This window comes from Hemitrygon akajei, chromosome 3 (assembly GCF_048418815.1).
Source record: "Hemitrygon akajei chromosome 3, sHemAka1.3, whole genome shotgun sequence".
NCBI lineage: Eukaryota > Metazoa > Chordata > Chondrichthyes > Myliobatiformes > Dasyatidae > Hemitrygon > Hemitrygon akajei.
Window position 1 is genome coordinate 124,617,571 of NC_133126.1, and position 27,878 is coordinate 124,645,448.

Below are 27,878 nucleotides of genomic sequence, written 5' to 3' on the forward strand. Positions count from 1 at the left end.
CTAGGAAGAGGGATGAGGTCCTGGAGAGAGAATAAAGCAGGACCTCAAAGGTAGGAATCTCTGGATTGCTGCCTGCTCCATGCTCAGATACCATTGAGAATAACAGTAGGATGGTTTGGCAGATGAATGTGTGGGTAAAGTGGCAAGGGGCAGGGTTTCAGATTTGTGGATCACTCAGATTTCTTCTGGGGAATGTATGAACTCTATAAAAGGAATGGGTTACACCTGAACATGAGGGGAACCTAACTATTTGTGGGTTGGTTTGCTAGGGAAGATTTTCATTTCAAGACCAAGGTGAAAAGCAACATTGGTTTTCATAATTTATTTGCATATTTCTAAAAGCTCATAGCTTTCAATGAAAAAACAAAGCAAAATTATGCATCTGATTATATTTAGTTCTTGCAATACAAAGACACCATTTCTTTATCATCAAAAAAAAGTATCTAACAACAAAATGAACAGCTGGAGGGATGCAGTGGGTCGAGCAGCTGCTGTGAAAGCAAAGGAACGGAGGTCATTTTGGGTCATGACCCTTCATCAGGGTGCTTGACCCACTGAGTTCCTCCAACGATTTGTTTTTACCTCAAGATTCCAGCACCTGCAGTTTCTTGCACCTCCACCACCTTTCAGATTGCTTCATCAATGCATTCAAAACCAGCTAGTTGAAGAGGTTTTTGGGAGCCTTATCTTGGTAGAATTTTAAGAAAAGGTAACCAACTGCAAACATTTAAAGAAAGCTTTCACATTTTCTCAGTACAAAGTATTACTTGGACAAATACATACCTCATAGGAAAAGTGATCCATCTGTGACCAACTGAAGGGGATCAAGGTATGAATAGATTAAAGGAAGTGGGCAGTAATGTGACTGGAATTTTGGTGAAGATTGGGATCATTTTTTGTAAGTGGCAATGGATGACCAAAATTTAAGAGGGAAGATATGGTATAGTATATGACAGTAAGTTAAGTGAATTTAGAGTCATTGAGTTATATAGCACTGAAGCAGGACCTTTAACCCAGCATATCAATGTTGCCAATCAACCACCATCTCTACGAATCCTCCTTTGCCAGCACTTCATCTGTAACTTTCTATGCATTGGCAATCCAAGAGCCATTCTAGATCATTCTTAAATGTTGTCAGAGTCTTTGCCTCCACCACCCTCTCAGGCAGTGCACTCCACATTCCAAATACCTTCTGGGTGAAAAAGTTGTTCCTTAAATCCCCTTCAAAACCTTTTACTGCTTTATGTAAATCTATACCCTCTTGTTATGGACGTCTGTGCTATGGGAAAATGTTCACTGTCGTCTGCCCTTCTTAATTTTGTGCAGCACTATCAGGTCTACCTTCAGCCTTCTCTATTTCAAGGTGATTAAACCCAGCCTATCCATTCTTTGTCATTGATACCGTTCGTCCCAGGTGAAGTCCTGGCAAATCTCTTCTGGATCCTCTCCAGAGCAATCAGCTCCTTTCTATAAAAAACACACAAAAGTCCGCAGATGCTGAAAATCCAAAGCAAAGCTCACAAAATGCTGGGGGATCTCAAACAAATCAGACAGCATCCATGGAAGTGAATAAACATTCGATGTTTCGGGGGAGAGATCTTTCTTTAGGACTTTTCAATAATGTTGCTACCAAAACTATACACAATATTCTACATGTAGCATACCAATGTTGATAAATTTGTACTATAACTTCCCTACACCAATATCTATATGCCACCAAATGAAAGCTAGCTTCTCACATGCCTTCTTTGTTACCATATTTACTTGTGTTGCCACCTTCAGGAATATTTTGAAATTTGGATGATATTCCTGAAGCCTTAAATTAATTTTATTTTTATTTCTGCAGTTCTATTTCCAGTCAGGAGATGGTGCTGGTTTTCAGTGTAAGGTGACTGTAAAGACAAAAATATTTCCAATGACTCTTGAATGACAAGAGAGTAACAGGTGCCACTCTCCCCATCCAACGTCTTTCACCCCATCCCTATACCTAACTAAATATAGGAAAGCTTTTATCCCTCCTCTGCTCACTTGGCCTCCATTCCCTCAAATAACTTTTGTACTGTTTCACCACAATTGATTCAATTTTTAAAGATTAGTAATCAAACTATTTTTATGTGGTTGTAAGTCTTTAATTCGTTTATTTTCAGACGCTGGGAGAGATGGAAAGGTTTAGGTGGTGGGCAGTGGTACCAGTTACGTGCTTATCATTTCTGCTTGAAGATGGAAGTACTTGTGAGATTATGTACCTTTGCTGAGGATTAGGTTATTTTCCTTGTTAGTGTGATGGAAAGTCCTACAACAAGTAGTGGATTCAGCCCTGTACATCACAGGTAATGCCAGCCAACCACTGAAACGCTATCTATGAAAGCAGCATCTAACCCCACCACCCGGGCCATGCTCCCTTCTCGCTGCTGCCATCAGGTAGAAGATACAAGGGCCTCAGGACTCACATCACCAGGTTCAAGAACAGTTACTATCCCTTAACCACCAGGCTCTTGAACAAAAGGGGTAACTGCACTCAACTTCACTCACACCATCATTGAAATGTTCCAACAACCAATAGTCTCACTTTGAAGGACCCTTTATCTCATGTTCTCATTATTCATTGCTAGTTACTTATATTTGTGTTTGCACAGTTTGTAGTCTTCTGCCTTCTGGAATCATTGATCCTGTTATAGTTACTATTCTATAGATTTGTTGAGTATGCCCACAGGAAAATTAAGGTTGTATATGGTGACATATAGGTACTTCGATAATAAAATTTACTTCAAACTTTGCTAAAAAGTAAATGGGTTACATCTTTACCAACTAATACCGAGGTTTGTTTCAAGATGTAAAGAGCCATTAATATTAAATCTTAATTTATTTGTTACTTGAACACAGGAACCACAGTTAATAAGTGAATTTAAAAATGCAAACACGAGGACATCTGCAGATACTGGAAATTCAAGCAGCACACACAAAATGCTGGTGGAATGCACACAAAATGTCGACAGTGCTTCTCCCTATAGATGCTGCCTGGCCTGCTGCGTTCCACCAACATTTTGTGTGTGTTGTGTTAATAAGTGAAGCTTGTTTGGTTAAATCACATGTGAGATGATAAATATGCGAGACAATTGTCAGGTGATACCTGAAGTCATAGACTATTCCCTTCACTGAATTCTGGGCCTCCAAAAAAGTTTTCGGACTAAATCTGCCAAAAGTGAATGTGTGCACCATATAGAATCCCATTGTAACCGTGCACTCAATACTGCTGTTCATTTTGTGAGCTGTGCTGTGCACACTGTGAAGTCAGGTAGATCGCAGGCGGTGTAAGTACTTCCTAGAAGCTGTTGTCTGGAAAGAGCTCAGTCCACCTGGATGTATCAATGAAAATGGAGCAGGACCCGTGATAAAACCAGAGGCGTGGCAGGAAGCTATCAATAGTCCACACATCCTTAGCACAATCATACACCTCCAGCTCCACACTGTAGTCCCCTTCCATTCCCGTCCAGTGGCCACCAGTGACATAGATCTTCCCAGCAATCGCCACCATACCACCATTTTCATGTAACTTATGGAGCAGCTGGACCTGAAAGAGGAATGAAAAAGAACAATGGATCATGCACATAGTCTGTGTCTACAGGGGTTATGTCACAGTATGATGTGTTTGATCATTCCGCACCTGAGCCTCAAATACCTTTTCAAATACATAAAGCACAGGACAAACTCAGCAGTACAAAAAAGATGGAAAGAAGGGGTGGATCAAGGACTGACAGGTGATAGGAGGGGGACAAATAGGAGTGGGCACCCTCATGGCTATCTCTCATTTGAAGTGTTGACTCTCCATAGATGATGCCGGACCTGAGTTTCTCCAGTGCTTTGTGTGATGCTCCAGATTCCAGCAGAAGACATGGAAGCAGAATTTGCATCTGCTCCACCATTTGAACACTGTGATCTATTTTCCCTCTCAACCTCATTCTCCTGCCTTCCCCCTGTGACCTTTGACACCCTGACTAATCAAGAACCTATCAACCTCACTTTAAATCTACCCAGTGACTTGGCTTCTACAACCGTCTCTGGCAATGAATCAAACAGATTCACCATGCTCTGACTAAAGAAAGTCATCATCTGTTGTAAGGAGATGTCCTTGTGTTTTGAAGCTGAGCTCTCTGGCCCTAAACTCTCCCACTATTAGAAACATGCTCTGCATATTCAGTCTGTCTAGGCCTTTCAATGTTTGGTGGGTTTCAATGAGATTCCCCCCCCCCCACCCCCATTCTTCTAAACTCCAGTGTAGTCCCTTGTGTCTACACCTTTCCGAACTGTATGTTTCCTGCATATTGCTTTGAATTGTCTATGTACATATTCACTAAATAGAAACTCCACTGGACCAGCCACATTAATACTGTGCCAGTTAGATGCTGTGTATCCTGCGTATCTCCCCCAATGTCTTTCTGCCACCTACCAGGCCACAGTAAGCCCTACTTTCAAGTCAAGTCAAGTCAACTTTTATTGTCATTTCGACCATAACTGCTGGTACAGTGCATAGTAAAAATGAGACAACGATTTTCAGGACCATGGTTTACATGACACAGTACAAAAAACTAGACTGACCTACGTAATAAAAAAACACAGAGAAAGCTACACTGGACTACAGACCTACACTGGACTGCATAAAGTGCACAAAAACAGTACCGGCATTACAATAAATAATAAACAGGACAGTAGGGCAAGGTGTCAGTCCAGGCTTCAGGTATTGAGGAGTCTGATAGCTTGAGGGAAGAAACTGTTATATAGTCTGGTCGTAAGAGCCCGAATGCTTCAGAGCCTTTTCCCAGACGGCAGGAGGGAGAAGAGATTGTATGAGGGGTGCATGGGGTCCTTCATAATGCTGTTTCCTTTGCAGATGCAGTGTGTAGTGTAAATGTCCGTGATGGCTTAGTTTTCCAAGGACTCCCTTGCACTACCTCAAGGCATGGGAAAAATATTACTAACGCTGCCTCGGCAAAATCTTCCAAATTCAATAGAAACATCAACAAACTAAAATCAGTCTTCTCCCAGGCCAAGGCCCCAAGTTCAATTGACCTGCCTGACACCAGATTCTCAAAACAAGCACTCGATTCTGAATTCTGTCATGGGAAGAGTTGCTCAGTGAAAAAAAATTCAAAAGATGCAGCATCTTCCCTGATGCCTAAGAATCTCAGGCCCAAGAATGGCCAAAGGAGAACATTTGTGATGGTGGTGGTAATGAGAACTCCGAGTTAGGAGCACAAAGACTAGAATGAGTGCACCATTTCAGAGTCAACGTCAGGCACCTTCTTCCCTATCTGTGGAAGAGCTTGTGGTTCCCACATTAACCTCATCAGTCATCTCAGAGCCCACAAAACCCAGAACATGGCGAGGGGAGGGGGAAGGAAGAAGGACAAAGTGAAGCATGAGAATGAAAGGAGAAACAGGAGAGACGGGATAAAAGGAAAAAGGAGAAGGAGATTATCCTTACTTTCTGCCACATATTGGCCTCAGGGTCATATGCATAGACTTTCTTTGTGTTGTCTCCAATTAAATAAATCACTCCATCTACCGCCACACATCGAGGGGATGAGAGGTACTTTGGAATGAAGGGTGACGCAATGACACTCCAGTTATCTGCAGCAGCAAAATGAAACACACAACGTTTTTAATTACAATGGCTTTAAGATCTGAACACTGTTGTTGCAAGGAACACAAGGAAGCTGAAGGGATTGTGATTATGGGAGCAAGCTCTTAACTTCTGCTGGTAGATGGCTTGCCAATGGCTTAACAACACTGAAGTCTAATCAAGCCATTCTTCATTACTGGGTGTTGCCATCAAAAGATAATCTGCTCTATTAATGTAGAGATTTGCCGAGACTGGTATTATGGTCTACAGTAGCTTTCCCTGTATTCATAAAATTATTCATGGGATAATTACTGCTGATTTCAGTGCTTATCTCTATTTGAAGTTCCCAGAGTAGCCAATTCGTACAGGCAGCATTAATGTTTGGCCGATAAGTGACAAGTAACATATAAAATACGTAAGTGAGGCAAATATTGCCTCCAACACGAGAGACTCTAGCCAACTTCCCCTGACAATCAATGACATGATCTTGACCAAATCTTCAGCCATCCACAGCCTGTTGATGGAGGTGGCCCCTAGAAACCAAAAGCAAGCAGGCCAGCTACAGAAAATAACTCAGAGGCCAGATATTCGGTGATGAGTGGTTGACCCCCCCACCTTCATTCTACCACCAGACAGGAAACTCCAATGCATAAAGACAAGGTGGTCAAGATGGGAAAAAGCTTCTTCCATCGGGCCATTAGGCCTCTGAACTCCCTTACGCATCGCATTCAAAGTATCACCGCATAATTTGTACCGTACCCTACAATATTTAATTTATGCACTTTACTTGGTTTATCTACGCGTAGTTCATTTGTAGATTTAATTCTTACTTTCCTAAGTTGTTATGTGTGCTACTGTGCTTTACACCCTGGTCCAGAGAAATGTTGTCTCATTTGGCGGTATACATATGTATTGTTAAATGACAATAAACTTGACTTGACTTTAAAGACTTCCAACCATCTACAAATTATGTCAGGAACATACTGATATATCTCAGTTTCACGGAATGAATATAACTCCTGTGACAGTCAAGCCACGTAAGGGGCAACCCTTCACCACTTTACCATTCACCCCACCCACTACTAACACAGCACAGGCACACTGCGTACTGCCGACAAAATGCACTGCAGCAGCACGCTACGGCTTCTTGCATAAGAATCACGGAATCAAGGCCTCCACCAACTAGAAGAGCAAGGTCAGCCATTTATTTGATACTACCTACAACAAGTTAACTCCATTTCACACAGTTCACCAAATTATGAATAAAAATCATTCTTTTCTTGTCTGTAGAAAAAAACCCCTGAAAAACATTCCAGTCCAAAGCACAGTGAAAGTTTCTACTCTATATGCGTTATATTAGTGGTCGCCAACACGCCGATCTCGATCGACTGGTCGATTTTTGAGACTTTCCCAGTAGATCCCCAAAAAAAAGAAAAATAAATACACAAATACTGTTGAGAGATTATTTCTGGGTTGCGGGGTTTTTGTTCCATTCTTTCTGCCCAGTGCGCATGCGCGTAGGTCCCCCGCACTGCACAGTGTGCTTCAGTGGTCCCCAACCACCAGGCCGCGAGGAAATGATATGAGTCAGTTGCACCTTTCCTCGTTCCCTGTCTCAGCCACTGTTGAACTTGAACCCACGCGAGGTCATCAGTCGCCTAAATGCACGGCCGACGGGTAGTGCTGATGCTACAGGGCTGGAGTGCGGACAAATGGGCGGCGCCTCTGAACCTGTTTAGCACACCGAATGTTTGTGGGGAATCCGGTGCTAAAATATTCGTAGACAACCTAATTTGGGCTCACGGTTTCGTAAGTATCAGAGCAGCTACCTCGCTGTGACCTGCTGAAACAAACTTTTGTCGGCCGATAGATCCTACATGGGGGGCGGGCGTGGGCCTCTCGCTCTCCTCGCTCAGTCGGTTGCTCTGTCCGGACTGCAACCGCCGCGGCCCTGGCACGGGGACTTCTGGCCCTGACCTTGTCCTCTCACCCCACCCACGACCAGCCGCACCTGGCGGCGGACGGGCAGAGGATGGAGTTCGGGCCTGGAGGCTGTCTAATGCGGCAATGAAGCCCTCAAAACTGCTTCAGTACCTTGAGTCCAAGCACTCTGCACTTAAAGACGAACCCGATGAGTTTTTTCCGCGGAAAAAAACATGAGCAGGGCGGGACAGCAGCTAAGTGCCAAGAGCCACAAAGGTCGTGTTGAACACACCCGCCCCCCCACCCCCGTCAGCCAGTCCGCAAGAATATTGTCAATATTAAACTGGTCTATGGTGCAAAAAAGGGTAGGTACCCCTGGTGCTTATGCATTATTTCTACTTACGGGTTGCGGGGTTTTACTTCCGGTCTTTTCTGCCCCAGTGCGCATGCGTGTGACTAATCAAATTGGAGTCGATCTCGCCTTTCAGTAAGGCCGAGGTAGTGGATCTTGGGTTTAAAAAGGTTGGTGACCACTACATTAGAGTGTCAAGATGGTGGATTACCACCACCTTCTCAAGACCATTTGGGGATGAGCAATAAATATTTGCTTTACTGCCATTGCCTGACCCTGCACTTGAAATAATTTTGATCACTTTACAGAAAAGATAGACGAACAACCAAGGTTCAGCAGAATGCAAAAGCTATCCTCTGTGGAAATTCTGAGTGGGATTAACCTATCTTGTGAAGCCATCCCAGTGAACTATCTAAAATGGACAGGCTTAACGCTCAGGCACAATCTCCTGTTGACAGATTATAATTTCTGTAGAGAGATTGATATGAAAGGAAATACAGTTATCTAAGAGCTGCAAATCTTTGCAATTTATTACCCTTAAACTTGACTCAATCATTAAGAATATCAAGTCAAGTTTATTGTCATTTAACTATATACGTGTATATAATATATATAACCATATAATGTATATAGAAATGAAACATTTCTCCAAACCCGGGTGTAAAGCACAGTGGTACACGTAACACACAATAACTTATGAAGGCAAGAATAAAATCTACAGCTGAGTCACGCATAAAGAAAAAACTAAAGTGCATTAATATTAAGTATTGTAAGGTACGGAACAGATTAAGCAGTGACACTTCGAATGCGATGCAGCAGGGAGTTCAGAAGCCTAATGGCCCGAGGGAAAAAGTTGTTTCCCATCCTGACTGTTCCTGTGTTTATGCGTCAGGGTCTCCTGCCTGATGGTAGAAAGTCAAAGAGGATGGAGGATGGATGGATGGGATCTGCCTGAGACCAATAGAAATTTGGACACAAATAAATGTGATGAGGTACATAACCCATTAACTAAATTGTCTTAGAGTCCTCAAGAGGCAAAATGGGTCTGTTTCTGCATTCACATCCTATGCCATGTACTCAATTACTTCAACACATTGAATGCTAAAAGACCGTGACACATATAAGTTAAAAGGAAAGGACAGTCTTTTGGTCTCAGTGAAATTGAGTTGTCACCAGATTTAAAGTTTGGATTGGGCAGAATACATTTGCTTCAAGATGACTTGAAAGCATTTTGTTAGAATTTGTCAATAGGTCTGCAGAGCATGGTGGTGGAATGTTGGCGTGGAATCACGTTTAAAAGAATAAATTTAGGATTAGCCTCTGGCATTCCCCTCTCATGCATCATCTACTCTGTACAAATTCAGCTTTGCTGCTGTCAAACAACTCTCAAAATAAGGCCACCTCTCCCATTATTTACCGGAGAACTGGTTGCCCTGGTGACACCATGACTCTCCGATTTCTTGCTTTAATTTCAGACAAATCCATGGAGCATTCCTCTTGAGAAAGAGTCCATCTCCAAGACAGTGGGGGAGGTGGCAGAAGTAATGAGAAATAATATGTCTGTGAGGCATTGGCAGTTGAAGAGGGTTCATGTGTGGAGAAAAGCAACCAGTTGCCAAAATTAATAAGAAAGGAGGTGAGAGAGAGAAAAAAAAGCTGAAAGAAGTGGAATAGGAGCAAAAGGGAAAAGAACTAAAGAGGCTAGTATATGTACGTATACTGTATATATTCATTATGATCAGGAAGCTATTCAGCCCATTGACCAAAGAAATGAGGGAAGAGAATGGACTGGGAATGGAGTACAGGTCATAAAATTAAATATAGCAAGGCATTTATTAGGAAATAACAATTAAAGGCATCCATCAAATGCAGTACATTCACTTCAGTTTCCCATGAATCACACTGGCACCTACCTATGACAGGATTGTAACACTGTAGCGTGAGGACATTGTACTTGGCTGCACATGAGCCAATCACGTAGAGCTTTCCCCCACAACCTGTAGCTGTGAAGTTAGTAACGTACTTCACTGTTGGACCAATCAGAGTCCAGCTGTCGGTGTAGGAATCGTAGCGTTCCACCTCCACAACATCCAGTGTGGTTCCTGCAATTCAGAAGGTACCAAACTTCACTACACAGGATGGTATGAATTCATTTTCCTTCCGCTGTAATAGAGACATTATATCCCTCTCAAACACAGTCATTTCTTATCTTGTATCTCTACGGATGCAGGAAGAATCAGTGAGAAAATAATCCCCGGGCGATACCGCATTTAATTAGCTGTGTTATTGTTTTCTATATGAAAACTACAGGCAACACAAGAGGAAATCCTCACTGCACTCAGAACTATCCAGGGGGAAAAAAAGTTTTCCTGCAAGAACTATTTTCTGCCTAAACTCCAGAATTCTTTTAAAGAAAACAGAATAGCATTTGGAACATCCAATTCCAGTGGGAATTCTGTACATTCTGGGGAAAACACATTAGATAGTAGTGATATCCTGAAGAGGATTATGTACTGAAAGAACATTGTGGAGGTGCCACAAAGAATGGCAGAGTGAAGCAGCTGGTAGAGCTGCTGCTTTCCTGCTCCGGAGAGGCAGGTTCAACCATGACCATGAGTTCTGTCTGTGTGTGCTTCGAACATTCTTGCCAAGACCGTGTAGGTTTCCTTCAGCTCCCTCATTTGCTTCCACATTCCAAAAACATGTGGGTTAGTATGTTAAATGATCACCGTAACTTACCCCTTTAAGCTTACGAGTAGTAAAATCTTGGGAGAGTTGATGAGAATATGGGGAGATAAAAATGGGGTTAATATAGGATTAGTGTAACTGGGTCAATGATTGGTACGTACTTGGATCACAAATTACAGTCTTGCGCTGACTATTGTGAATGTGCAATAAATGGAAACATACTGGGACGAGTAGAGGAATAGAGGGGTGCACATCTGAATTCTTAAGGGTAACAGGTTGATAAGTTAGTCAAAGAGTGGTTTGTGTGGTTCAGTGACATTGAGCTCAGTTGATTCAAACTGACAATCTCTTATTTCCATGGTTACGCACACAATCACAGTATCTGTAAAACTCCAATAAGCTTTCTTTTCTCATAGACGAGCTACCGCAGGCAGCTGTAGAAGTTAGAGTCTCGTGGACGAAACAGGATGCTTTGAGTTAAAACATCACCACTTTCGTGCACAATAAACAGATCTGCGTGCAAAATTGATTTGTATTCCAGGAGGACCTAACTAGAATATCAGTACAGAGTAAACCAGATTGGCCAATTTCCATCATCTTTTTTTTTGCTTCTGCCACACTACCTCCAATGGCATAGATTTCTCCATTTAGTGCTGCTGTTGTGTGGTTGGTTCTGGGTTTTAACATTGGAGCAATTGGTTTCCAAACCCCTTCTTTGGAGTCGAATTTCCAGGCCTGGGTTGTCGACCAAGTATCTGTCCTGCTGCCTCTCGAGCCTCCTGTAAGGGCAAAACGTAGAATTGTTTGTCAGCTGAACTTTGGATAAGTCTTCAAAAATCTCTTTTTTTGCCCTTTAATCTTTGCAGGAGTTTAAGTTATGATTTTGAAAAAAATCACAGATTTCTTGCTTCATTGTAAAATTTCAGAGTCGATAAACAAATTGGGATTAGACAAAGGCCTTAATCTAGTTGGATACTAGAATTGAAGGCTGGTTATGCAGCCGAGCATAACTGTGGGTCAGAACTAAGACAAGGTGATAATTAGGAAATGTGATTGCAATTGGTAGGTGCGATGCTAAGTAGGGGAAGAGTGGGGAGCCTGAAGAAAAGGACGGAGGTAAGAGAACCTATAATCTGTGCTTCCTAATCTTGGGTTGCTACGTAATTCAGTGCCTTTAAAATATTATTAATCTGAGAGTGCATACTGTCTCACAACCATATCTCTTCATTTAAGAACATAGAATAGTACAGCACATTACAGGCCCTTCGGCCCACAACGCTGTGCCGACCCTCAAACCCCGCTTCACATATAACCCCCCAACTTAAATTCCTCCATATACTTGTCTAGTAGTCTCTTAAACTTCACTAGTGTGTCTGCCTCCACCACTGACTCAGGCAGTGCATTCCATGCACCAACCACTCTCTGAGTGAAAAACCTTCCTCTAATATCCCCCTTGAACTTCCCTCCCCTTAACTTAAAGCCGTGTCCTCTTGTACTGAGCAGTGGTGCCCTGGGGAAGAGGCGCTGGCTGTCCACTCTGTCTATTCCTCTTAATATCTTGTACACCTCTATCATGTCTCCTCTCATCCTCCTTCTCTCCAAAGAGTAAAGCCCTAGCTCCCTTAATCTCTGATCATAATCCATACCCTCTAAACCAGGCAGCATCCTGGTAAATCTCCTCTGTACCTTTTCCAATGCTTCCACATCCTTCCTATAATGAGGCAACCAGAACTGGACGCAGTACTCCAAGTGTGGCCTAACTAGAGTTTTATAGAGCTGCATCATTACATCGCATCTCTTAAACTCTATCCCTCGACTTATGAACGCTAACACCCCATAAGCTTTCTTAACTACCCTATCTACCTATGAGGCAACTTTCAGGGATCTGTAGACATGTACCCCCAGATCCCTCTGCTCCTCACACAACCAAGTATCCTGCCATTTACTTTGTACTCTGCCTTGGAGTTTGTCCTTCCAAAGTGTACCACCTCACACTTCTCCAGGTTGAACTCCATCTGCCATGGCTCAGCCCACTTCTGCATCCTATTCTGCATCCTCAGACAGGATGAAGAGGTCAATACTCCCCAATGCCATTAGGCTTTACAATTCTACCGCCAGGACTTAAGAACTTTTTAAAAGCTATTATTAATGCTTTTTGAGATAGTGATTTAGATGCATATCATATTTTTTACTGAGTTAAGTATTGTATGTAATTAGTTTTGCTACAACAAGTGTATGGGACATTGGAAAAAAGTTGAATTTCCCCATGGGGATGAATAAAGTATCTATCTATCTATCTATCAATGTCTCTCTGCAATCTTCAACAATCTTCTACACTATTTACAACACCACCAACCTTTGTGTCGTCTGCAAACTTGCCAACCCACCCTTCTACCCCCACATCCAAGTCGTTAATAAAAATCACGAAAAGTAGAGGTCCCAGAACAGATCCTTGTGGGACACCACTAGTCACAACCCTCCAATCTGAATGTACTCCTTCCACCACAACTCTCTGCCTTCTGCAGGCAAGCCAATTTTGAATCCACCTGGCCAAACTTCCCTGGATCCCATGCCCTCTGACTTTCTGAATAAGCCTACCGTGTAGAACCTTGTCAAATGCCTTACTAAAATCCATGTAGATCACATCCACTGCACTACCCTCATCTATATGCCTGGTCACCTCCTCAAAGAACTCTATCAGGCTTGTTAGGCACTATCTGCCCTTCACAAAACCATGCTGACTGTCCCTGATCAGACCATGATTCTCTAAATGCCCATAGATCCTATCTCTAAGAATCTTTTCCAACAGCTTTCCCACCACAGACGTAAGGCTCACTAGTCTATAATTACCCGGACTATCCCTACTACCTTTTTTGAACAAGGGGACAACATTCGCCTCCCTCCAATCCTCCAGTACCATTCCTATGGACAACGAGGACATAAGGATCCTAGCCAGAGGCTCAGCAATCTCTTCCCTCACCTCATGGAGCAGCCTGGGGAATATTCCGTCAGGCTACGGGGACTTATCCGTCCTAATGTATTTTAACAACTCCAACACCTCCTCTCCCTTAATATCAACATATTCCAGAACATCAACCTCACTCATATTGTCCTCACAGTCATCAAGTTCCCTCTCATTGGTGAATACCGAAGGGAAGTATTCATTGAGGACCTCACTCACTTCCACAGCCTCCAGGAACATCTTCCCACTTTTATCTCTAATCGGTCCTACCTTTACTCCTGTCATCCTTTTGTTCTTCACATAATTGAAGAATGCCTTAGGATTTTCCTTTACCCTACTCACCAAGGCCTTCTCATGACCCCATCTTGCTCTTCTCAGCCCCTTCTTAAGCTCCTTTCTTGCTACCCTATATTCCTCAATAGACCCATCTGATCCTTGCTTCCTAAACCTCATGTATGCTGCCTTCTTCCACCTGACTAGATTTTCCACTTCACTTGTCACCCATGGTTCCTTCACCCTACCATTCTTTATCTTCCTCACCGGGACAAATTTATCCCTAACATCCTGCAAGATATCCCTAAACATCGACCACATGTCCATAGTACATTTCCCTGCAAGTCCCATAGTACATTTCCCAAGTAATAATGCAAAGCACTGCTGCTTTGGGAGTTATATCATGGGTGAACATGTCGATATTCTGGTGGATATCTCTATCAGAAGGGAGGAAGTGCTGACACATTAAGATGGATAAACACCCAGGGGCAGATGGGATCTATCTCAGATGATAAGGAATGCAATGGAAGAGCTTCCTTGAGTTCTTAGAAAGATTTTTACATCTGGTGACGTACCAGAAAGCCAATATTGTTCCCTTGATCAAAAGCAGAAGTAGGAACAAGCCTGGAAGCTACAGGTTGCTAAGCCTCTTCCATCAATGGTAGGGAAGTTGTCACAGAAGATTCTGAGGGGCAGCATTTATGTTTACATGGACAGACAGGGACTGGTTTGGAAGTCAGTGCAGTTCTGTGCAGGGGAGAGAACAACACACACAACTGATGGTTTTTTTGAGAAGGCAGGCAAGGAGACAGGGCAGTAGATAGTAGGTTAGTGCAGAATGTTACAGCATGAGTGATCCAACACATGCTGCTGAACTCGATCCAAAATTGGAAAGTTGATAGGGGGCCAAGAGGAATTGTGGATGGATGTCTATCAGTCTGGTAATTTGTAACACTGGAGTCGGTGTTGTGACCTTTGTTGTTTGTAATACATACAGTTGACTTGGATGTGAATGCAGCAAGGTATGATTCCTAAGTTTGCAGACAACACAAAAATTGGTGGAGTTGAAGATAATGAAGAAGGTTGTCCAAGGATAGAGCAGGACATAGATCAATTGGAAAGCTGAGTGGAGCAATGGCAGGTAGAATTTAACTCAGACAAATGCCAGGCACTTTGGGAAATTAAATTCTGCTCAGATATATAAAGTATATGGCAGGAATCTTAGGTGTGTTAAGGTACAAAGAAACCTTGGGGTGCCAGCTCATAACTCCCTGAAGGTGGTGACGCAGAGGGATAGTGTAGTAACAAGCATTTGGTATGCTTGCTTGATAGGCCAAAGCATTTAGCATAAGAAATGGGACATCATATTGCAATTGTATGAGATATTGGTTAGACTATGGTCCTGGTCACCACACTGTTGGAAGGATGTGATGGTAATAGAGAGGGTTGCAGAGGCAATTAACCAGGTGGCAGTTTTACTTGCTGTGATTTACCCCAGAAATCCATGACATCTGCACTTCCCACTCACAATGGAACACTGTGCTTACTCCCCATCCCCAGATGCAGTATCCATGAATATTTCGAAAGGCTACCTACATTAAACATCCATGGGGATTGTTCCAAAACATTGGGATAGTGTGTCTCAACAAATCCACTTGAATGCTGAGTTGTTGTGGTGCTCTTCTGTCATAACATCATTGTTTATTTTTGACCCATGCTAATGAATCAGCCATGATCAAATGGGGGAAGCAGATGCAATGGGCCGAATGGCCTAATTCTGCTCCCATGTCTTATTGTCTTTATGGTCTAATGCAACATCATGTTTGAGTTGCAGATGTTATTTTAAGCAGAGATTTTAAATCAATTTCCATTACCTTCAGGTGAGATTTTAAAACAAGTTTTAATTGAACATTAAGAGGAAACAAAGTTCTAGAGCCATTGTAGGATCCACCTTTTGAGTAAAATCAATAAAAGCAAATAGGTTATTTATTCAGCTTATTGCTGTCTGTGGCACTCACTGCTGTTATTAGAGGAGTCTTTAATACAACATCTGTATGATTAACTGTGAAATTTATCGGGACGTTCTGAGGAGGCGAATTGTGATGCGTAAAGGCAAGTCCTTCCTTTCACAAGTTTGTGCTGGATGTCTTTAGCATCTCACCTGTGATGTAAACATCGTTGTTCAAAGCTGTGATGGCAAATCCCCACTTGTTATGGTCTGGGAAGTCTGGCAGGATGCACCATTGCTCTGTGGATGCAAAGTGACAGATTAGCCGCACAATCACCACCCTCAACCCGAGGCTGCTGGAAATCCCAACCACTCCCAGTATCTAGACACCAATGCTGGAAAATCGGGTAGGTGCGATTATGTGCAAACTGCATCACTCATTAATAACGAGTCTACTACATTGCTCTTGAAGACCTAAGAACTGATTGCAGGCTCCAGCCTGTCTGTACAATTATACACTGTTCTCAATGTGTAAGCAATGCTCCTAAATATAAATTCATGTAAAAAAAAAAGTTAAACCTGGTATCTGGCTCTTACCAGAAATAACGTTAAATCCACGGATGGTTCTTGAGGAGAAACCTTTTTATGTAACAAGCTGTAATGCTTTAGAATGAAAGAGAGGATGGAAAAGATTGCAAAAGTGACTTCAAAAGAGAAGTGAGTATGTATTTCAAGGTGACATAGTTGCAGGACAGAAGAATGGGGGCAACTGGATTGACCCTGTCAAAAATCCGGCATTGACAGGCTTACAACATATCTTAAACTGGCCATATCTGAACCAAAGGTGATGATCAGATTGTTGGCGATCACGCAATAAAGATCTGACCAGATGCAATTGCACTGTATTAGTTTTCATGTTGTGGCATGTATCGAGAAGGATTCCCCCTGCTTAGAGGCTTAATCATTATAGAAAATTGCCAGCTCTTGCATCCACAGAACATCCATATCATTGTATCACTTACTGGTCCTACTGTTGTAAAACCCGCAATTTCTTGACAAGATCTGATTATCTCCAGCATCTTCATCTGAGTCCTCCAATGCCCGTCCTCCAATGACCACCAAGACCTCCTGAAACCTCTTGAGACTGGGTTCATGTCTTTGCCTAGACTCAGCCTAGAAGTGAGGGATGAAGAGCAGAGATAATTCCATCCATATGCACTCTCCATTTTGTTAACAATGCTATCCACATTCTCTGTATTGCTTTAATTCTCAGCCCATGTATCAGTATGTCTGAGTCCCATTTGCACAGAGTGTCATTCTTTACTGTGGATCTCCTGGTAAACAGTCAGTGATGATCTCAAGCACCACTTAGTATTTCTTTGGTTACAGGCACAGTTAGTCATAGTTACTTTTAGTTGTACTGCACAGAAACAGGCTCCTTGGCCCATCACATCCATCCTGACTATCCTGCCTTCTACATGAGTCCCATTTGCCTGCATTAGATCCATTTCTTATTCTACTTGCTTGTCTACATGTCCTTAAACATAGTGATTGTACCTGATTCCACCAGCTCCTCTGACAGCAAGTTCCAGAAATCAACCACTCTCTTCCTTCAAATCTCTTTAAAATTTCTTCCTCTCATCTTAAAGTTATATGCTCCTGTTTTTGATACCCCTACTGTGACTATTTTCTCTATTTCTGCCACTTATAATTTTATATACCTCCCTCAAGTCCCCTCTCAGCATCCTTTACACCAGGGAAAATGAACTCAGCCTATGTAATGGCTCCCCATAACTAAAATTCTCCAATCCAGGAAACATCCTTGTGAGCCTCTTCTACACTTTCTCCTACTCAACTCTATCCTTCCTGTAGTGTGGTACCAGAACTCCACACAATAGTCCATGTGGTCTTACCAGTGTTATATAAAGTTGCAATATTATATCCAGGATTTTATATTCTATGCCCCAATCAATGAAGCCAAACATGTCCTATGCCTTCTTTATCACCTAATTACCTGTGTTTCTGAGATATGGTCCTGATTTTAATCTTCTGCCTAAAGTTTTAAGCTAATTTTGCTGGACTTTGTCCCTATTTCTATCTACTGTATATAGTCATACCAATATACACTGCAGCCTCTGCCTATTGTTCCTCTTTTTTCAGAACCTCTATACCCAATCTGAGACATCCCTGATCCTGGCATTAGGGAGAACATACCCTTTTGGAGTTTTGCTCTCAGTCACTGAAGAGATTTGTCCCCATCACCAACAAATTTCATCTTCTGCCTCTGCTTTAATAAGATTTTATTACACTTTTTAATATTAGCAGAGCATAACTTGAAATCACACCTTGTTAAGGATATGAAATAAATTTAGTAAACAAATGATTAGACAATACCTTAAAAGTTAAACAATTAAAATGGAAGCATTGAATCTAATAAAGACTTCACCTAATCTTTCATAACTGACTTTTAATGCAGATAGCATTTCCCAAGAAAAGAATATGTCCTTGGAGATTTTTAACAGTGAAAATGGGTAGACATAATGTATTTGGGGTTAGGGAAGAGGGATCTAAGAGTAGAGATACAAAGATTGCCGAAAGTAGTGGAAAGGGTTACCAAACACGATGAGGTTGGTTGCTAACAGAATAATGTTCAAAAGTGAAGATCCTTGATTACGTTACTCTTCGAGTACTGTGATGAGTTGTGGATATGGAACCAATGGAGAAGGTGCAAAACAAATTTACGAGAATGATACCACTGGAGTTCATGGTGACCAGGGAAGACTAATCACAGCTAGGACACTTTTCTCTACCAAAGGCAAGGCTGGATGATTTGACAGAGGTCTTCATGATTTGGGGGGGGGGGGGGCTTGATAAACCAGAGCGAGGGAAACAAACTCAAGGAAAACCACTGTAGAATTCACACATATAAATAAATTGAGTAGGATCCTGTTGAAACTTACCCAATGAATGACTGAGTGGTGGAACTCCCCATCACAAGAATAGTTAAGACAACCTGTAGAGCTGTATTTTAAACTGAAGGGGTCTGGGGAAATAGCTATGTATTTGAAGTTATATATCAAAGAGCATGGGTGGGCTAATGAGCATGAACAAGGCTTAGTCCTTTCTCTATTCTTTAACTTGTCAATTAGCTGGGAATAGAATTGGACTCTTAGCCATATCGCAAATGACATTTCACTGATATGCACGTTTGGGGCCTTCCGATGTTAGAATGAAATCTCTACCTAATCCTCCCATAAACCTGGCTCTGGGTCCTTGGGTAATTACAAAAGCCCTTCTTTATCGGGAGGATTGGATTAATGCATTAAAGAGACCACAGGGTTCCTCAAAATCTTTCTTGCAGCAAGTCACTCTCAGAAAGATGGGAGGGCACTAATGGGCTTTCTATCTCTATTTGGGGTGTATGCAGCTACTGCCCTATCACTTTCCATGGCCTATTCTAATGGCGTCTCAGACAGTTCTTGGAAACAGAAATCAGAGGCAGGTAGGAGTGTCGTCATGGTAATTTGGGCTCTTTCACAACTGGCCAAAATAACATTTGTCTGGTGGAAGGGGGTGAGAAAGGGGACTTTAAGTTACATGGCTGAAGGGCTTTCATATCGCTATTCTAAACCATTCACTATCCCACTTAAATTTGATGCTGACTGATATTGGATCCATGGAATTAAAAGGCTTTCTGCGAGCTGACTGAATGTGGATTCTGTGCTGCACTCTGCAATAAATCCAATGAATGGCCCACATAATTTCCTGGCCAGGTCATATTTTATACACACACTCATGATCTCAAGATACTTCCAGTTTGATACACAATATTTGCTGTGAAGTAATAGCACAGACTGTTCTTTCATCCTTCTCAAATAACACTGGAGACTCAAAACAGCATAGAGTTACTCAACAATGAAACTACCCATAGGGTGTCATTGCTGGAAGAAACAGCATGCTGGTGTGACATCAAGAACTATCAGAGCAAAACATAAGCAATCTAGATCTGCCAAGAAGATAGCTTGATTTAATTTCAGCCTAGAATTAACCTCTAGTGATCTGTTTTTTGCATATAAACCACTGACATTCCTGGATCGAATTACAGCCCGTAATGATTCCAGGCATCTGTTAGTCACATGTAAAACTGAACCCTTCAAGTTGACTGCACAGCTTACCACTCAGGCTAACTGCTGGCTATCCCTTATCTCAAAAGTGTTCTAAACCTTGTTTAGATTCCAACTTGTAACTCATTCAAAATCATTACCCATTTACACCCAGTGGCCAGTTTATTAGGTTCATCCTCTGCCTGATGAAGTGGACACTGAGTGTATGGTTGTGATCTGCTGCTGTTGCCCATCCACTTCAAGATCTGATGTGATGTGCATTCATAGATGCTCTTCTGCACTCCAATTTTTTACTGTGTGGTTATTTGAGTTACTGGTGCATTCCTGTCAGCTTCAACCAATTTGAACATTCTCCCCTGACCTCTCTCATTAACAAGGCATTTTTGCCCTCAGAACTGCCACTCACTGGGTGCTTTATTTTTTCGTATTATCCTCTGTAAACTCTAGAGACTGTTGTGCATGAAAATCCCGGGAATCAGCAGTTTCCGAGATATTCAAACCATCCTGTCTGGCACCAACAATAATTCCATGGTCAAAGTCATTTAAATCACATTTCTTCCCCGTCCTGTGTTTGACCTGACAACAACTGAACCTCTCGACCATGTCTGCATGCTTTTATTTTATGCATTGAGTTGCTGCCACATGATTGGCTGATATCTGCATTACCGAGCAAATGTTCAGGAGTGTCTAATAAACTGGCCTCTGAGTGTAGATAGTATCTCACACAGAGCTCACAATCTCATCATACACCCAAAGAGTTCTATCAAAAGCAAAGTTAGATGCTCAGCCACAAATATATATTGGGCCAAAGATGAGAGATGGATGGGAGATGCCAGAGAGTAGTGGTGGATAACTGTTTGTCAGGTTGGAGGCCGGTGTCTAGTGGTGTGCCTCAGGGATCTGTACCGGGTCCAATGTTGTTTATCATATACATTAATGATCTGGATGATGGATGGTAAATTGGATTAGTAAGCATGCAGATGGTACTAAGATTGGTGGTGTTGTGGATAATACAGTAGGTTTTCAAAGTTTGCAGAGAGATTTAGGCCAGTTAGAAGAGTGGGCTGAAAGATGGCAGATGGAGTTTAATGCTGATAAGTGTGAGGTGCTACATTTTGGTAGGACTAATCAAAATAGGACATACATGGTAAATGGTAGGGCATTGAGGAATGCAGTAGAACAGAGTGATCTAGGAATAATAGTGCATAGTTCCCTGAAGGTGGAATCTCATGTGGATAGGGTGGTGAAGAAAGCTTTTGGTATGCTGGCTTTTATAAATCAGAGCATTGAGTATAGGAGTTGGGATGTAATGTTAAAATTGTACAAGGCATTGGTGAGGCCAAATTTGGAGTATTGTGTACAGTTCTGGTCACCAAATTATAGGAAAGATGTCAACAAAATAGAGAGAGTACAGAGGAGATCTACTAGAACGTTACCTGGGTTTCAGCACCTAAGTTACAGAGAAAGGTTGAACAAGTTAGGTCTTTATTCTTTGGAGCATAGAAGGTTGAGGGGGGGACTTGATAGAGGTATTTAAAATTATGAGGGAGATAGATAGAGTTGACGTGGATAGGCTTTTTCCATTGAGAGTAGGGGAGATTCAAACAAGAGGACATGAGTTGAGAGTTAAGGGGCAAAAGTTTAGGGGTAACACCAGCGGGAACTTCTTTACTCAGAGAGTGGTAGCTGTGTGGAATGACCTTCCAGTAGAAGTGGTAGAGGCAGGTTCGATTTTGTCAATTTAAAAAAAAATTGGATAGGTATATGGACAGGAAAGGATGGAGGGTTATGGACTGTGTGCAGGTTGGTGGGACTAGGTGAGAATAAGAGTTCGGCACGGACTAGAAGGGCCGAGATGGCCTGTTTCTGTGCTGTAATTGTTATGTGGTTATATGGTTAAAGGATATGTTTAAAGAAACATTAAAGACGAAAAAGAGGTGAAGGTGGAGATACTTAGGATAAATATTCCAGAGTCTCTGATTGCCATATATTGATAGAAATGGAGGAGCACAGAGGTTTTGTGAGGGCAGGGGGAGGCCATGGATGAGTCTGAGAACTCATAGGTGTGAATTTTCAAACTGTAGGTCTGGAAGCCAAGATTTATGGTGAGCACAAGGGCTGTGTAGAAATGGGAAGTTATAGTGAGTGGAAGGAATGAAGCAGAAAGTAGGCGGTATGCTTGAATATAGTAGGCTGTGGGGGAGAGGCAACTTTTTGTGGTTGGCAGAGCTACTGCTTCACAGCTTCAGCTACGTGAGTTCAAATCTAACTTTGGGTGCTCTCTGTGTGGAGTTTGCATGTTGACTGATCCCTGGTACTCCACTTTGCTCCCACATCCTAAGAAGTGCAAACTGGTAGGAAAATTGACCACTCTCAATTACCCTTTGTGTACAGGTAGGTGGTGGGTTCTGCTTTAAATTTTTTGCTGGTATCATATCAGAAGACGTGTCCTGGAACTGTCACGTAAGTGCCATCACAAAGGCAGCACCTCTACTTCCTTAGAAGTTTGCGAAGATGCGGCATGGCATCTAAAACTTTGACAGACTTCCATAGATGCACAGTGGAGAGTGTCCTGACTGGCTGAATCATAACCTGGTATGGAATCATCAATGCCAGGAACAGAGAAGGTGATGGATACAACCCAGCCCATCACAGGCAAATACCTCCCCAACATTGAACACAACAACATGGAGCGCTGCCACAAGAAAGCAGATCCACCCAATATTCAGGCAATGGTCTCTGGCCACTACTACCATCCAGTAGGAGGTACAGAAGCCTTTGGTCCCACACCACCAGGCACAGCAACAGTTATTACCCATAACCATTAGGCTCCTGACTCACCACAGTTCTGAACTAATTCTACAACATACAGACTCACTTTCAAGAACTCTGCAACTCAGTTTCTCAGTATTATTTTTTATTTGTGCAATTTGTCTTCTTTGACCCATTAGTTGTTTGTCAGTATTTGTTTACTAGATAGAGTTTTTCATAAATTCTATTGTATTTATTTTCCTGTACAAGAAATGAATCCCACGATGGTAACATATACACACTTTGAAAATAACTTTTACTTTGATGTTGACTTTGAGTTGAGGTTAGATTATAGGGAAAATTAGATAATATGAATTTGTATTGCAAGTTGAGCCTTCTATGTTGTAAAGAAATATGGAAATTATTCTGCATGTAAAACGTTCTCTTGGAGCTCATATTCTCTCAATCTATGAATTACCAGACCACTTGACACAATTAACCCCTACCTTGAATCTCTCGATCTGTTTTCTGCAATGGTCACACGCCTGAATGAGTTTGTCAGGCAAAAGTTGATCTCTCAGATATTCTGCAGACAGCAATGGAAGGTGAACAAGCTCAAAGAGCTTGGGAAGGAGGCAGCTCCTCTCTGCCTCATTGTACCTGATCCACCTGAGGAGGGCTTGGACCAGGCACTGTTCCTCTTGGACTTGCAGCAACTCAGCCCCCATGTAGGCCAAAAGCCTCTCGCTGCCCAGTAGCAGAAACTCCTCACTCCGGGACACTGCCTCAAAGTTCTCCTGGAGGAAGGAGCGTGCCTTGGCAATGACTTCTGGGAATCCGTGCACCTCCCCAAACTCGTAGATGCCCAGGCAGTTGGTGTGGTCAATCTGCTGCTGGAGATAGCGGCTGCACACCTTCTGCACTGTGCTGAACTGCAGCAGGTTGGAGGTCTGGGTCAGGGATTCCACGTTCTGCTGGTTAATGGTCAGCTTCCCTGTATAGGCAAAGTCGACCAGGGTCTCCATCGTCGCAGGGTCCACCTCCTTCAGCTCCACCCGGGCCGAGATGCTCTCCACGAAGTCCCCCGTGAACATGGCATGGAAGTACCTACTGCATAGCGCCAGCACACTCCGGTGGCAAGGGAACTCGTGCCCGCGCACCAGGAGGGTAACATCCGAGAGCTTTGGGTTGGACCTCATGCTTTTCAACCCGTCCAGGAGGCTCTGGGCATGGGTGGGAAGGCAAAAGTCAAAGTCATCCACGTTCCGAACCATTGTGTGATCGTGCAGAAAGTCGGAGGCTCCTACTGATTGGCAACAGCCATTACCTGCAAAACAGGACAAAGGTGGGTAAGTGAACAGTATCTAGCCGCTTTGGGGGGATGCTTGTTGAGTGGCTGTTGGTAGTGCTGCTGGGTCCTAGTGCCAGGCAGGTGACATTAGCTTCCCCCATGGCCTCTCAGAATGAACTCAAGCTACAAGCAGTGCCTGGGCACGTAGATTCAGACAACACACAAAGTATAAATTATACATAAACTGCATAAGGCACAAAGATTAAACATTGTGCACTAGTGGATAAACACAATCAGAAACGAGTCCATGGTAGTGCAAGAGGTGGTCTGTAGAGTTCTGATGCTGAGGTAGGATTAGGGATGTGTGGGTCAGTTCAAACACGTGATGGCTATAGGAAAGCGGCTGCTCTTGAGCCTAGTGGTTCGGGACTTCAGAGTTCTGTAGCTCTTGTCAGATGGTAGCAGCGAGAAGAGGGAATGACCTGGCTGGTGGGGATTAGGGGCTGTATGTGGCCTGAGGAAGGGTTACCTTGGGGAAGGCCTGTCTGAGAATCTCTCAAATGGACTCAGAGCATCCAACAGAACCAGATCAAAACCGAACTGGTAATTCCTCCTCACAAACCTGGCCAATATTCACCCCAAACCCAACACCTTGTGCAGTGTTGCTGTGTGTCCGTTGGCTACAGAGTGCTTAAGGGACATAACTTGCATGAACCTTGTATTGCCTGCAACACAGGTTGGGATGTTGGGACATCAAGATTGCATGGCAACCACAGTGTGAAAACTGCTTACAGTGCCGCCCAGATCTCCACAGCGACTCAGCTGAGGCTCCTGCTGGTCTGCTGACTCACAGCTCTGGAAATCCAATCAGCTGTTCCACATCACGGCCTGCAGAGGCCCATCTCGCTGGCTCTCCTGTTTGATCCCTCGTCTCAAGGAAGTGTGGGTTGGTGTTTCACGTCAGATTTCACCCTCTGGGAGTGATCAGGCCTGGGGGAGGTTGAAGGGAATGTGGGGAGAATAAAGTGCGGTGAGTGCAGGATAAGTGGGAGCTTGAAGGCTGGCCCAGACACAGTGGGCAGAAGGACCTGTTTCTGTGCTGACTGGCTCCATGACACTCACAGAACTGGTTACAAAGCACTTTGTGATCTCCTAGAAGGAAAATCAAAGGGGCTATGCAAATGTATCTTTATTTCTTAAGCGGTTATAAGTCTAGAAGGTGAGGAGATAGGAAAGAAGCTTTCAGTGAAGTTGAAATACGATTACTGAGATGCCGGCAATTTGATCTGCAGCACCCAGTCACAGCATTCTGTCTCTTGGAATGACTGCTCACACAGGGAGGCTGTTGACAGTGGGAACCCTGTCTTATGCTGAGGGTCTAAGATGTCGTGCAGCCTGTCACATGGGACAGCTTGTGAAACAAACACATCCAGTGAGAGGCACGAGACTGGAATCACAAGAGTGACCCAGGAAACACGGGGAAAGTGGGTGGCCCTGTTCCATGCAGTGATCGGTAAAATGTGGAATGGCGACTGTAGCACAGAGCCTCCTATGAAATGTGGAGGGGCCTCTGACACAAAATGACCCTATGAAACATGAAAGGACGACTGACACAAAATGACCCTATCCAACACCGAGGGGCCTCCATCACAGAATGACCTGTGACTCGATGAGGCTGCAAGACAGAATAGTCTTTGAAACAGAGCAATTCATGACAGAAAACAGACGGTGAAATATGGCGGGACAGAGCAGTCGTTGAAACAGGGCCAGTCATGACCCAAACAACCCGTGAAACCCAGAGCAACTTTCAAATCATGTGACTCAAAACAAACTATACAGAAGCTAAAAGAAAGAGAGTCCTGAAGGAGAGTGGGAGGGAAACATGGCCTAGCATTTACTCATTGTATACTACAGGCATGGCTGACCAACTTTTCCAAGATCTTTGGCTCTATAAAGGAGCTTTTTTTTTTACCTTGAGACCTCTCTCCTAACAGCAGGGATCTTTACTCTTGTATGCTCCAAGCACAAACTCAAACTTACCCAGCTCTTGAAACGTCTTCTTGGAAGTTTAAAATTGCTTTCTGGCAGATTCTTCGCTGAATGTAGGCTTCATTTAAAACAACGGAGAGGACTCTGACAGGACTGCAGCTGAGCTGTCAGTGCTGTGTGGGTATTATGTCTTCATTTACATCGTCATGGTCCTGCTGTTATATTTATCCTCTCTGGGGACACGGCACTGCCTGGAATATCAGGCTCCCTGTCCAACCACCTGTTCTTAAAGCAACACAGCAGTAAAAGAATTTCTGCCAGCCAGTAGCTCCCAAGCCATTCATTTCAATTTATACTGTGGTCAGTAGATCCAAGTGCAGCGACTGACTGGACAACTGCTCAGTGCTGATGTGCCAGGACCGACCCGGTCTGTATTCAGCAACAGGGGCACAGAATGGACAGTCTCTGCCCATTCTCAACACAATCACTGAGACAGAGAGCTACAGCACTGAAACAGGCCCATAGGCCCACCGAATCCATGACAACCATCTGCACTAATCCCCCATTGATCCCATTCTGTTATTCTCCCCCCATCCACACCAACTCTTCCCCGGATTCTACCTGTGCACTACCAGCAATGTCCATTGGCCAGTTAATCCACCAGCTCACATGAATTTGGGAGACGGGGTGGGAGGGCCCGAAGGCAGGATGAAGAGGGTGGTAGCGTTTGCTTGGGAAGTATTGGGAAGGTGAGCCTGGAGATGGAGAAGCATTGAGCAGGATTTCAGCTGGGAGAAGGGTTGAGCAGGACCGAAGTCCGCAGTGATGTTGTGGTGAAGCCGCAAGGCTTCTGTGGCTTGCCGTAGAGCGTTGGGCTTCAAGGTTCCTCAAGCACCAGTATTTACTAGTTGTTGGAGCTGTTAAAACCAGATTCTTTTGGTTTAGCCTTGACAGTTTACTGTGATCCGCTGGTGTTTCACAGAGTCTATGAATATTTAAAGGGGACTCTCAGTGTAAGCAGAGTCCTACTATGTGTTTGCGAGTGTGATTTCTCTCGCAGTGTTGCTTGCTCGAGCCTCCGATGCTGTGCTGGTATTTCTATGCCTAACCTCTTGTGTTCCTGTCTCTTCATGGGGAAGCTGCCACTGCCCCACTCCTGGGTCGAGTGGGTGTCAGCGCTCACCGTGACTGAGGCTGCTGTCTGCCACACACCTGGTGTGAGTCGGTGTCCGTGACCCCCGTGACAGAGAGAGTCAGCCGTTCCTCCGTGCTGGGTCGAGTCCTGCAGACATACTGATTCAAAAATCAGCAGTATAAGCTAAAGCCCTGGTGATGACTGCAATTAGACTCTTTTTTTTCAGGCATCCTGAGAATGGAATACAAATGTCAAGTTAATGAGCCCCTCAGCCCTGGAGATTACACAAATGACCTCCGGCAGGCTGCAATCGGCGGTCTGCACTGAGCTGCTGAAGGCTAAAGGTAAATTCTGCGCCCTTGGGCTAAAGGGGCCCAGCTGTGAAGCATACTGGTTTGGGGGGTCGCGGACCCAACCGTGAGGGAGATGACAGAACAGGACGTCAGCTCACTCACACGCGTGCACAAGTACACGAGCGACAATTGTGATAAGTGCACGAGTGAATAAACTCTTTGACATGACTATTTCAAAGAATAGGCAGAAGTAGAAAGGTACAAAGGAGAATGCTGAAATTCATTGCCAGGAATCTTTTCAGCAATCACTGGGAAACTGAGGGATCTCCTAGTATTTTTCCCCTGGTAGCCCTGTTTAACACATCCACACACTCAGCAAATTTGCAACAGTGTGAGAGCAGAGATGCTTGGCACAACAAGGTTCCCAGTGTGGGCACCAGGCTTGCAAACACAGGAATGAAACAGGAAATGCTTGTGTTTCCCTTTTCACCTTGTAGCGCTTTGTCTTCACCAGAATGTAAGGAATTTA

General features: G+C 43.5%; 1 protein-coding gene across 1 annotated transcript; it reads right to left on the bottom strand.

Annotated features, from left to right (window-relative positions):
• Positions 1-307: 307 nt before the first annotated feature.
• On the bottom strand, positions 308-26,135 carry klhl30 (kelch-like family member 30). The gene is made up of 8 exons (XM_073040775.1): positions 25,973-26,135; positions 23,148-23,968; positions 16,789-16,939; positions 15,980-16,066; positions 11,207-11,362; positions 9,809-9,997; positions 5,483-5,628; positions 308-3,571 (listed from the first exon to the last, which is right to left on the bottom strand). The coding sequence occupies exons 2-8, from the start codon at positions 23,913-23,915 to the stop codon at positions 3,323-3,325; spliced, it is 1,746 nt and encodes a 581-aa protein (XP_072896876.1). The 5' UTR covers positions 23,916-23,968; positions 25,973-26,135; the 3' UTR covers positions 308-3,322.
• Between the last annotated feature and the right edge of the window lie 1,743 nt (positions 26,136-27,878).

Coding starts and splice junctions, on each gene's coding strand:
- klhl30 (XM_073040775.1), bottom strand. CDS start 23,915: ATGGTTCGGAACGTGGATGACTTTGACTTTTGCCTTCCCACCCATGCC. Junction 16,940..23,147: donor AACAGATCGAGAGATTCAAG/GTAGGGGTTAAT, acceptor CCTCACTTCTAG/GCTGAGTCTAGGCAAAGACA. Junction 5,629..9,808: donor GTGTTACAATCCTGTCATAG/GTAGGTGCCAGT, acceptor TTGCTGCTGCAG/ATAACTGGAGTGTCATTGCG.